At 43.8% G+C, this 12,873-nt stretch overlaps 1 protein-coding gene across 1 annotated transcript in view; it reads left to right on the top strand.

Annotated features, from left to right (window-relative positions):
• Positions 1 to 12,873, top strand: part of POLR2A (RNA polymerase II subunit A) — a 48,843-nt gene that overhangs the window by 19,369 nt on the left and 16,601 nt on the right. The window contains exons 15-28 of the mRNA XM_085638506.1: positions 180 to 402; positions 1,390 to 1,573; positions 2,072 to 2,243; positions 2,429 to 2,534; positions 3,246 to 3,451; positions 3,802 to 4,026; positions 4,335 to 4,581; positions 4,831 to 4,931; positions 7,550 to 7,654; positions 7,749 to 7,931; positions 9,959 to 10,162; positions 10,680 to 10,869; positions 11,211 to 11,324; positions 11,663 to 11,812. Of these exons, the coding sequence (XP_085494632.1) occupies positions 180 to 402; positions 1,390 to 1,573; positions 2,072 to 2,243; positions 2,429 to 2,534; positions 3,246 to 3,451; positions 3,802 to 4,026; positions 4,335 to 4,581; positions 4,831 to 4,931; positions 7,550 to 7,654; positions 7,749 to 7,931; positions 9,959 to 10,162; positions 10,680 to 10,869; positions 11,211 to 11,324; positions 11,663 to 11,812 (2,410 nt within the window). The remainder of the gene's footprint in view (positions 1 to 179; positions 403 to 1,389; positions 1,574 to 2,071; positions 2,244 to 2,428; positions 2,535 to 3,245; positions 3,452 to 3,801; positions 4,027 to 4,334; positions 4,582 to 4,830; positions 4,932 to 7,549; positions 7,655 to 7,748; positions 7,932 to 9,958; positions 10,163 to 10,679; positions 10,870 to 11,210; positions 11,325 to 11,662; positions 11,813 to 12,873) is intronic.

The following is a 12,873-nucleotide window of genomic DNA, read 5'->3' as shown; positions in this document are numbered from 1 at the left end:
TGAAAAGGGGAACCATTCTTCTACATGCCATAGTGTTTGCTACACAAATGCTTGCAACTCGTGGTTGCCTCAGTATAAGTTACTTCTATGGTACCCTGTGTGATTGTATCTGATCACTCTGTCATTAATCAGAGACATTTTGAGCGTGCTCTGATTTGTGTGTTCTCTCATGTCTGCAGGTTATTGCTGTTGTGGGGCAGCAGAACGTGGAGGGCAAACGAATCCCCTTTGGCTTCAAACATCGCACGCTTCCTCACTTCATCAAAGATGATTATGGTCCTGAGAGCAGAGGCTTTGTAGAAAACTCCTACCTGGCTGGGCTGACACCCACAGAGTTCTTCTTCCATGCCATGGGTGGCAGAGAAGGTCTGATTGATACAGCCGTGAAGACTGCTGAAACTGGTGAGCTTACCCAAATGATTGCACAGCAGGAGGGGGTCAAAGACTGCATTAATGGGGGTGAATGCCAAATCCAGATGTTTATATAGATAGAGCAATCTGTTGCATTTTTGTTTCATGGGCACCACATAAAAGGTTTTGGGGTGGGAGCAGGCAGTAGTGCTGTGATGGGAGGTCTATGGTATACAGTTCACTCCCCATAAACAGTATGTTGAAACTGCTGCAACCGTGTTTCTTCTTCCTTACACCCCATACTCTGGCACATTTCCTCATGGATGCCCATATGTGCTCCCTGTATTTTTCTCACTAAGTGCTTATTTTTTCTTAACTTTTCTTCAATCTGCCTATCCGGAGGCTTTTGCTTTCTGTAGTTGGCAGTCCATAGATGTGTTCTTTCGTCTTTTTTGGACCTTGTCCTGTTGCACTCTTTACAAAATGCTATCACTGCATCACTCTGTTTTTTTTGTTTTTGTTACTTCAGAGATAAAAATCAGTTTCCTGGAGGGTAGAGCCCCTCTCCCCCTTTGCAAATATTGCAATTTCAATGCTTATTTGTGGTTGGTCTAACACTGTTGCATCCCTCTGCCTTGTTTCCTGTACTAGGCACTTGCCTGTCCTGTGCCCCATATGTAATATGACTACTGTAGAAGGCCAAGTATTGAGGTACTGAAAATTATTCTTCGGGTCCTCGTTATGAGGACTCGCTTCTGCAGAGTAGAGAAATGTTCATATAAGCCTAGAAAAATAAACTTCGATTCCCAGAGTGCTTAATGTTTTTGCTGCACTGGTAATTTTGCCTCCAGTAAAAGTTGAGTGGTTTCTAGACTGAATATAAATGAGAATGTAAATGTATTCCTGACATGCTGTTCTTAAAATTCTTCTCATCATACCCTTAAATCTGCGCTTTTTAAAATTTTTTTTTTTTTTTTGCAAGTTAAACGCGCTTGCCAGTAGCCCTAACCCTTTCTGCCATCTCTTCACCCTTCACAGGTTATATCCAGCGGCGTCTGATCAAGTCTATGGAGTCTGTAATGGTGAAATATGATGCCACTGTTAGGAACTCCATCAACCAAGTGGTACAACTGAGATATGGGGAGGATGGCCTGGCTGGGGAGTGTGTAGAGTTCCAGAACTTGGCCACGCTGAAGCCATCTAACAAGGCCTTTGAGAAGAAGTAAGTAGCCCTACTTGTTGGTGAGGTCCCGGGAAAGCAGTTTGCTGCTTTCACCAATGTTGCTAGCTTCTTGTAATTATCCTTCACAGCTGCCTTGGTCTTGTCCTAGGTGTTACTTCCCCAAGCCTCTACACCATTAAGAATTTTAATACCATAACTTTAAGAGGCATTTTGACATCTCTTCCTCTGCATTGGTGTGTTTAGATTTTGTAAACTTGGTAGGCAGAGTATTTATCTACAGAGTTGGCCCTAAATCAGCTCTATCCTATTTCACCGTTGCCATATTTGACCATGTGACATTCTGTTTCTGGGCCAGTTTGTTCAAGAGCTGACGGGGTCAGTCAAGTGAATGCTTCTCACTCCAGTCCTTCTGGTAGTTGATGGCCGATCAGCGTGGCATTCCTTGTTTGTTGGCTCTCCATGTGTATTTGCTACAGGGTGCTGCTGAACTTACTCCTGCTGCCTCTTGCTTGTGCTGACTCTCTTCTCTCCCTTCAGGTTCAAGTTTGAGTATGCCAATGAGCGTGCACTGCGCAGGACTCTGCACGAAGAGCTGGTGAAGGACATCCTCAGTGATGCTCACATCCAGAATGAACTTGAGAGAGAGTTTGAGAAGATGAAGGATGATCGTGAAGTGCTCCGGGTGATCTTCCCCACAGGTGATAGCAAGGTGAGGACCATCCTTGGGGTGATGTAGTGCAGGTCCTTCAAGACAAGTCTCTCTTCAGACCAGTCCTGTGATATTCACTACATTGGTGGCAGATTGCTTGATTTCATCCAGAAGCCCCTCTTTTGGAATGGTTGTCCCTTCTGCCTTATGGCCTTGTGACCCTCCTCTCTTTACTTCCTTTCTAGGTGGTGCTGCCTTGCAACCTCATGAGGATGATCTGGAATGCCCAGAAGATTTTCCACATTAACACACGGGTGCCTACTGACCTGCACCCGATGAAAGTCCTTGACGGTAAATGTTGGGACACTGTGTAGGAACTGTGAGGGCGAGAGGCTGTGTTCACAATGAAGCCAGAGCCATGTTATTTTGTAACTTGCACTGCACTGGTGCAAATGGTAGCTACAGCTGGCATGAGTTTCAGAGAAGGGCTAACCTTTTGACGCTGCTACGGAGTGCTGGCTCATAGGCATTCTCTTCCAAATGGGACGAGTCTGCATGCTCTCATAGCCCTGCCCAACTCCTGCAACTGAACTAAGAATCAACACTGTCTGCATGAGGCTCGGCGTGGGTTTGCAGTACTGGTCTGCTTGGAACTTTTCCAAATAGGGTTTTGTGCACACAAAGGTCAGAACCCACTGTACAGAGTAGTACAACTACACCTGTGCTGGCAGGTGGGGATAATGTGATATATCTTGCACTTGCACTAATGCTCATCCCACATGAAGAACAGTCTGTAGAATTGGGCACATCTTAAACTGAGGCAACACCCACATCTTGCTCTGTAGCTTCTGTTGCAGTACATGTCCAGCCTGCTTTCCATTTGAATTGTTTGTAATGTATCTGACATGGTACTTTAGATGTAGGCCTGTATTGGTTAAGGTTCTGGCTGCTTTGCAACTTCAGGGGAGTAGATTTGCTGGTCAAATGGGTATGTGTGCGTCTCCTAATGCTGCCAGGCATATGTACTGGAAGTCAATGTGCCACATTCTCTTTTCCTCTCAGGTGTGAAGGACCTCAGTCAGAAGCTGGTGATTGTGAACGGTGATGACCCCCTGAGTCGGCAGGCCCAGGAGAACGCGACACTGCTCTTTAACATCCACCTGCGCTCCACGCTGTGCAGTCGTCGTATGATCGAGGAGTTCCGGCTCAGCAGTGAAGCCTTTGACTGGTTGCTGGGTGAAATTGAGTCCAAGTTCAATCAGGCCATTGTAAGCACGCCTTCACTACTTGCTAACTGGAGGGTGAAGATTGGGGAGAGGGGACAGTGCCATCTTGCATCCTTTTGAGCTCTGCATTTGAAGACTTGATTTCTTTCTCGATCCTAAAAGTTACATTTCTCACACCATTATGGAGTGGTCAGACCTATATTTTGAGAATATAGCTTTCCTGCTTCATAGGCCGTCTTCCAGCTGTGCCATATCATGTATTTTGAACAACCAATTGTTGATCAAGCATCCACATGTGGTTCATTTAGTTACCTGTTCACTCGTGCAGGGGAAAGAATTAAAAGTCTGGTACGCTGGCATGTTAAATTGACCTGCTTTTCTCTTGCCCGCAGGCACATCCTGGTGAAATGGTGGGTGCTCTCGCTGCTCAGTCTCTGGGAGAGCCTGCCACACAGATGACACTGAACACTTTTCACTACGCTGGTGTGTCTGCCAAGAATGTCACCCTGGGGGTGCCTCGTCTCAAGGAGTTGATTAACATCTCCAAAAAACCCAAGACTCCTTCCTTGACAGTGTTTCTCTTGGGCCAGTCTGCCAGAGATGCTGAGCGGGCAAAGGTAAAGAATGTCTGGCAATTGAGAGATGTTCATTGCTTCACTGAATCTTAGAGAAGCAATTCTATTTTTCACATGACCTAGTTTACTCACCCACTCCTGTTTTTATTAATTGTGTGCAATCTCGCAGTTTAGCAGCTTTAAGAATTCTATATTCATATGTTGCAAGCCAGTGTTAAGCCTCGTTTCTTGTACTGTCAAAATACATGTAAATATCCATATTTAACAACTTAGTTGGGAGATCCATCCCATCTCTGGAGGTGGCTCTGGAGTCGAATAGCATTGTTCCATTGTTTATTGAATCCTTACAGGATATCTTGTGCCGACTGGAGCACACCACCCTCCGTAAGGTGACCGCCAACACAGCCATCTACTATGACCCCAACCCGCAGAACACTGTGGTGGCAGAGGACCAGGAGTGGGTGAATGTGTACTACGAGATGCCAGATTTTGATGTGACTAGGATCTCTCCCTGGCTGCTACGTGTGGAGCTGGACCGAAAGCACATGACTGACCGCAAATTGACCATGGAACAGATTGCTGAGAAAATCAATGCAGGTGAGTGCATAATGCTGCAGGAATCTGGGTATGAGTTAGTTCATCAGAAGAATTGGACTACTATCAGATGGTAGCGGTACACCGGGACGAACAAACAATGGCGGGGTCTCTGATGGCATCAGTGTCCGTCCCCTGAAATACACTTTTTTTATTTTTTAAAGCAGTAAGTGGGTTGGTCCATCATATGGACGTTGAAATGTTGATTAGTGTGCACAGTGCGCTTTAATAATCACGGTTGTGTTTTTACAGGCTTTGGCGATGACCTTAACTGCATCTTCAATGATGACAATGCCGAAAAGTTGGTTCTTCGCATCCGCATCATGAACAGTGACGAGAACAAGATGGCAGAGGTGGGTCTCCGTTTAGTGTGAATCTTTCCTATGGTGAATAAGCATGGAAGCAGTTTGAGGCAGTGACTGGGCTATGAGCGCAAGTGCAAGGGTGGGTGATGCTGGAGACTCCTTTGGGACCAAATGTACCTGTGTTTGTAATTAAGCTCTCCGTATTATGAATTCTTCCATCTCTAGCCTCAGTCTTGTCTGGCGCATATGCCAATTTTTAAACCTAGTTTGACCCTTACATTCCATCCATTGGATGTTGACTGCAGGCTGAAGAATGGATAGGGCTACCTTCTGTTCCATGTAGGAACTCGGGTGCATAGCAAGTGCAGAGCGTTTTTATGTAGTGATCTCCTGGATACAGATGCATATAAGATAATATAGGGTCTGTCCACAAAGATCGACTAAATGGTTTTGAGTCAACGCAGTAATAATGCTAGCAGAAAAATATTCCATCTAATATGTAGCTGTAAAATGTCAACCATTTTTTCTGATTTAGCGGGATCTCCTAACTACTGGTAGCACTTAGCGAAAACCATTGTAATTCAGATAAACATTACAGGTGGGTTGGTGTGCCACTGGAGGTGCAGTATATTGAAAACTGGGAGTCCTTCAGAGCTTGATTCACACACAGCCAACTTAACATCCTTATGCGAAACTTGCCTGATTAACGAGTTAAGTGTTGAGTTTAATAAAAGCAAACAAAAATGAGAACATTGTCTTTATTAGATGAATGGAGAACTCCATAGTTAATCACTGTGCATTGCTCGAATGAAGATTTTTAAGAAACATCTAAATTACGTCATGCTATACAAAACAAGTAATCTACTCTTGGTGCTTCGCAGTCTACAAGATGCTCAATTATCTTGGAGCGCTCCGACATTCACTGCCACTACTCGGTCGTTGACTCAGTCACGGAATTTTATTTGTGGCACAAAGCTGGATGTTGCTACCTGCACAACAGCCTGAGGCGGGTACTTACCATACGCCTACCTGTTTAAATGAAGGTCCTAACTGAGCCATTGGCATATGTACAGTAAGTGATATCTGCCTTCAGGTTTATAACCATAGGGCCAATAGCAAATGTTTGCTGAGGGGATGGACTTAACTTGGAAAAGTCTGAACCCACCAAATGTTGTCTGATCTAGCTAGATAACTAAGATGCCCTTGGTCTCAACCCCCCAATTGTTGCCATGTGCGGTACGAAACTTCCTTTCCCTAAAAAAGAAAGTGATTTCCATAGTGGAATCCAGAACATAAATATTTCTTCACTTCTGATGGATACTTCTAACTGCAGATTCCTTGCCTTAGAATACTTGCCAAGTGGCACACTGGATCTGGAAAAGCTTTTCCATCAATGTTCTGTGTGCCACTAGGTGGTGCAGTGTGGCTGCATGTTGACCACTCATAGCTGCAGAAGTGACTGGGCGGAAGAACAGCATACAAGCATCAACTCTGTGTATTGACGGCAGTTCCTTCCTTCCTTTCTGCAACGTCCGATGCAGAGCCACTTTCGTGCTAGGGAATGACGCCCCTCCTAAAATTTCAGCTTTGAATAAATGTTGTGATTGTAGAAAACAGATGTCTGTCATGGGCCCGCGCAAGTGGCAAGCTGACTTCAGACCGATCTGCCTAATGTTGCCCTACAAAATTACTGAAGCGTCTCTGCTCTCGATACAGCCTGACTTTGATCCTATGCCTCTACTAGGGCTGACGTGACATTGGATGCTCCATTATCTTTTTGGATCCGGTTCTGATCAAAGCCTGATACCACCACTGATTACAATGATGGCCTTATGGGCACCTGGTCTAAGCCATAAATGAATATGCACTGTAGACTTGCATTGCAGGAATGCCACCATGGACTTTTAGGAAAGTTAAAGTGACTCGAATGTATTTGGGTCTAAATGCTTTTTAATAGTCCAAAAAGAACTCTAAAGTAGTTAATTCTGTTGGGTCACTATACAGATTCTACGGATTGTGTAAAGTGCACACACCAGAAGCTAAAGAGTGTAATTGAATTGACATTTAACAAAACCACTATTGAAGTGTCCAGTAGTTTATGGCTGGGGGAGAGTGAACTCGCAATCTTCAATAGTTCTGTCGTAGTTTTAATAAAATCATTGCTTTGTTTTTCAAATGTCATTTTTTGTACAGTTTTCTTGAATAAGAATGCCTTGCATGTATTATAGTTTAATTATTCACATGCAACTTCAAATAAGCGTTTTATCTCCTGTTTGATGGCGAAAGCTTTTCATCAGATACCTTCTTAGTTTTGCTAATAGTCCATACTAGCTGATGAACAAACTACTACTCCTAATGCATTGCAGTGGAACTGCTCTTTAGGAGGTGACATTATATGCCAAGTAGTTAACCGCCTGGGGCTGACTATTTGGAACAGTGGGCTTTACAGACTGCCCAAGCTGTCAAGCCAGACCTAGAAAGACATGTTTAAAATTTTTCATATGGAGCATTGCGATTTCGCCTCATTCCCCCTTCCCGACCCCACCTTAAAAAGGCAGATGGTATGGTTCTACCACAATGTAAAAATTGGCTTCTCAAAGGGTTGTGTGGCTTTGAGTGGTGTGTATTGTGCTCTGGTATTTTACATGTTTTTTTCTCCTTTAAAGGAGGAGGAGGTGGTTGATAAAATGGACGACGACGTGTTCTTGCGCTGTATTGAATCAAACATGCTAACAGACATGACTCTGCAAGGCATTGAACAGATCAGTAAGGTAAGGGCCCTGTACAGTTAATCTCGTAAGGAAGGCTGTCTTGCAAACACGTCTGCACCGTACAGTACTCTAACACTAAGCTGCACTCTTTCAGGTCTACATGCACTTGCCGCAAACTGACAACAAGAAGAAAATCATAATCACGGAGGACGGTGAGTTCAAAGCCCTGCAGGAGTGGATCCTGGAAACTGACGGTGTCGGCTTGATGAGGGTCCTGAGCGAGAAAGATGTCGACCCCATTCGGACCACGTCAAACGACATTGTGGAGATCTTCACGGTGAGTTTAAAGGTTCTTGGTCCATGAGGAACTTGTAAAGGGGATGTTGGGCACTAGCAGAGCCTAGGACCCCATGAAATAGTCTCACTGACTGCTTAATCACGCTTTATATGGCAAACTACCACGCTATAGCTTTGCTTCCCATGATGGGAAAATTTGTGTCACCCCAGTGAGCAAACTGCAAGTATCTTCCTACAGCAGACATCTCCATCTGGCTCTGCCAGGATTCAGAAAGGGCCTTGGAACAGAAACTGTATGGGAGAAAGCCACAAACTATAGCCATACTATTTAGATATGAGACGTATGGTGGCCTCATACTATTCAACCCGTCAGCCACTTTTGACTCTTCTTTCCTATACTATCTTGTTGAAACGACGGGCAGATTTAAAGATTGGAAGCACGGTGTTGGAATAGTGGTTCTCCTCCTTTTCTGACTTCACTCAAACCATTAGATTGGAAAATTGTAGTTTGCCAGCAGAAATGACCACGGTTTGGACCCCACAATGGTCAGCACTGCCCTCTGATAAAATTGATAAATGTTGTTTTCAGTTATTTGCTTACACTGATGATACACAGCTTCTTGTCGGGCTGAATTGGGGACCCTCCACGTTTTTTACTGTTTGGCAGAATTAGCAGACTGGATCAGAATAAATGTCCTTACACTGAATGGAGAAAATAAAAGAGGTGGTAACCATGGGAACCAATCTTTTTGATCCCAGTGATGGTCATTGTAGTTGTGGCCCCTCCCAAGCCTGGTCAACACAGCAAGAAATCTTTGGGTGGTTTTGGTTCCACTCTCCTTAATTCCTCATATTACCAGTTAGTCTCTACTTGTATGTTTACTGAGGAATATATAGAAAATGCTACCCCTGCTTCTGTTCTCCTAAAACGATCATTATTAGAGCACTGAGTCTGCCACAACCGGACTACAGAAACTCAATGTTCAAAGGCCAGCCAAAATGGACCACCCAGGAACTACGAGTAGTCCTGAATGCTTCGTCCTGACTTGTTCTGGGTCTGAGCCGGAGATCATCTGTATCATACCATTTATGGCAACTATATTGGCTCCCTGTTTGCAATAGATTTCTGTAAAGCTCAATGCTTATGCCACAATGAGATTCTCAGCCGGGAAAAGTAACTACATTAATTCCCTTTTCTCTAGATATACGTTCTCCAGAAGACTAAGATCAGTCTCTCAATTTCAGTAATCTGTCCTCTGGTTTAAAAAGTCCAGAGAATGAGGCCGGATCCCATCTAATTACTAGAAATGCCTGGAATATGGTGATGCTCCAGCAGAGAGCTCTAGCTCTAAAACGGCTGAAGTCTTGTTTCATTTGCAGATGCAAACATGATCACTTGTCGTGTCGGCAGCAGCCTTTTCAGGTCTCTTTGAATGCAGTTTAGAAGGTCAATCTGTGTGCTATGCAAGCTCTAAACATTTGTGCTGATTACTTCGTTATCAGCTTTTCCCCACATAAAACAGACCTTGTTTGAGTGTAGGTATTGGGCATGTAGGCATCTGACTGAAAAGACGAGGCTAAAGTGAAATCAACTGGTCTCATCTTGTCAGACGGGTGGGTAACCTCATTCTATATAACAAACATATTTGTGAGCTTTGCTCCACTCCTATTAAGTATACTTTGGGTTATAGCATCTTGACTAAGTAGCAACATATTGCCTTCAAATAGAACCACCTCAGGAGAAGTTGTAGTCCATCTATGAAACTATTTTTTACCACAGTGCTATTGGCTTCACCTTACTCTTGGGTGATAGTGCAACCACAACAGCAAGAGTAACATTTGTTTTTAAATACCGTTCACCTTGGGAGAAAACCTTTTCCTCCCTATGGTAGCTTAATACGAGGTGTTCCATCCTGGAGAACCAGTATTGTAGTTTACTTTGCCATCTTGGCTTTTGAAATTATTAAATTGCTACCCTTGTCCAATAATGCTAAGCATAGGTTTGTGTGGACATTGTTGCTTGGTTTTAGATATTGTGACTCTGAAGACTTGTATTTTCTACCACAGGTGATGGGGATTGAAGCTGTCCGTAAGGCCCTGGAGAGAGAACTGAACCACGTCATCTCCTTTGATGGCTCCTACGTCAACTACCGCCATTTGGCCCTTTTGTGCGACACCATGACTTGCCGTGGTCACTTGATGGCCATTACTCGTCACGGTGTGAACAGACAGGATACCGGCCCTCTTATGAAGTGCTCCTTTGAGGAAACCGTAAGTTCAGATCAGTCGCCCAGCTCATTATATTTGTAGTCTGTAGAGCGCTTGGGGATGCCCATCCATTAGCTTGGCAGATTGAAGATTTCTGTCTATTTCCAAAATCTACTTATTCGATCTTGTTTTTCTGTTTTAACCTCTCCTTCCCCATAGTCACTCATGTTTTTGTTTTCCCAGCTTTACCAGTGGCGACTTCTCTCCCTGCATATCTTGCTTTGTTTCTTCTCCAGCTGCACCAAACCTCTTCTCTTTCAGGATTGGTTGGGTTTGAGAAAGAAGTTGCGTTTGTCTCAGTCTTGTAGGATATGCGTAGACCAAATGTCTATTTTCAAAGGCTGTTCATAGGCTCTGTCCACTTCGTTGAAATTGATCCTTCTGTCCTTACCTAGTGGGTGCTGTAGCCACCACTCATTTTAGTCTATTCTGCGGTATACTTTTCCAGGCTGCACGTGAGTGAGAGTTTCGCTGCTGGATCTTAACTGCCTACTCATCTCTTCCTTCCACATCTCTGCAGGTTGATGTGCTGATGGAAGCTGCAGCTCATGGCGAGTCTGACCCTATGAAAGGAGTCTCTGAGAACATCATGCTGGGGCAGCTGGCTCCTGCTGGCACAGGATGTTTTGATCTGCTCCTTGATGCAGAGAAGTGCAAGTACGGCATGGAGATTCCAACCAACATCCCTGGCATCGGGGTTGCCGGAGGACGTAAGTATGCGCGCTCATATGTACGAATGTTACGAGGGAGATACTGAAATCTGCTATACTGAGAGAAGTTGAGTCCTTGCTAGGGACGGCAGGAGAGGCTCAAGCGATGTATCATTTGAGTCTGCTATTCTCTTCTAACCTACTTCGCATATGCATAGAAACATACATGCCTTTGCTAGTATGCTTTACAGTCTGTTCATCATGGATCTACACTGGTGGTAGTTTAATTTTTTTGCCTTTATGAATTTCGTCAGGGGCTGCAATGATGGTTGGCCTGTAGGAGTGTTGGCATTTATTTCAAAATTGAACTTTTTAAATGTGTTTTTGTTATTTTATTTTAGCTACTGGAATGTTTTTTGGCTCCGCCCCAAGCCCAATGGGTGGCATGTCTCCAGCAATGACTCCGTGGAATCAAGGAGCGACTCCAGCATATGGAGCATGGTCGCCCAGTATTGGTAAGTCTCAGATTCTTTATTTGGGGTCTCTAGTTGAAAGAGTCTGCTTGGTGTTGGATTCACACGTTTATGAAGTAGATCTGTGGCTAGTCCTCCAGTCTTTTGGTGGATGCTATTTTGTGGCACATTCTGCTGTACACACAGGCACACTATCAGTCTCATTTAAAAAAAACAACAAAAAACTTCTGCCTTTTTCTGCATCCTGAGGTCTTCTCTTGCCAGTTGAGTCAAGGGCACCTTGGATATCCCTTTGTATTTTTATGTAGTTTGGTTTGGGTAGTTCTCTTGTTCTGCTGCTTGTTTTTACCTCTAGTTTTATTTTTGTCTTTGTGTTTCAGGTAGTGGCATGACCCCTGGAGCTGCAGGGTTTTCACCAAGTGCTGCCTCTGATGCCAGTGGCTTCTCTCCTGGGTATTCTCCAGCCTGGTCACCCACCCCTGGATCTCCAGGATCTCCAGGGCCTTCCAGCCCCTACATTCCTTCTCCAGGTGAGTGATCTAGAGTGGGCGGGGATAAGTTCTTGCTAGGTTTGTCGAATACAGACACTATTAGAGGAGCATAACTGATCCGAACTGTTTCGTGTCCATTTATCGTGCTGAGTTGTGTTTGCGAGGCGGCAAAACGAAATTCTAAACTGCAGTTTCAAAACTAGCAAAATCTTTGATCTGCAGCAATGAAAGTCAACAGCCATGAAAGTCAACATCTATAACCAATTGATGCCATGAGACAGCAGTTCTCTCTTGGTATGTAAATGCCACAGCTTGCCATTTTTTCGACCGACGGTGATGGTTTGATAGTTGTGAGCCTGCTGGTACAGTTCAGGTGTAGGAAAGGGTAATTGATTATTTTTTTTAGTTTAAAAGAAAACTTTATTGAATATCAAATATAACAGAACTACAATAAAGCATATTTGGCAAAAATAGGATAAAGTGCAGTAACTATCATAAACAAGGGGAAGAGGGAGAAAAAAGAGGGGGGGAGAAAATACCAAATGATATAATAAAGTTTATGCAATAAAATGTAACAGTTGGCATACAAGAAATCCTCTAATAAAACTATAAAATAACCAAGAGAAAAATCACAATATATTAGAAATTAACCTTATTAACATCAAGGAGGTTTGGGAATTCTTCAATGCGAGGGACATGTAAAGGTGAGGATTGAGCGGACATGTTCAAAAAGTCAGTGATGGGCAACCATAATAAATCTCGTTTAATAGGAAGTGTAATGGGGTAAACATAGGCCCTGTCTAATCTGTGATTATAACAAACTCCATACCATCAAGCTTGGAAAGAGACATTCGAAGCAGTCTTCCAAGACTTAGTGATCTGATGGAAAGCTACAGCTATAAGTAAGTCAACAATGGAGGTATTAACAGTGGAGGAAGACCATATCTCAGAAAAACTTCCTAAGAAAATATGGGAAAGAGTAAAGGAGAAATGAGTAGAAAAAATATTGATTTGATTCCACACTAGACCAGAAAGTACAGATCGCTGGACAAGTAAATAACGTGCTTAAGATCTGCCACTGCATAAGCACAAGACCAGCA

Source organism: Triturus cristatus, chromosome 12 (genome assembly GCF_964204655.1).
Source record: "Triturus cristatus chromosome 12, aTriCri1.1, whole genome shotgun sequence".
Taxonomy (NCBI): domain Eukaryota; kingdom Metazoa; phylum Chordata; class Amphibia; order Caudata; family Salamandridae; genus Triturus; species Triturus cristatus.
This window is presented reverse-complemented; position numbering and strand designations above follow the sequence as displayed.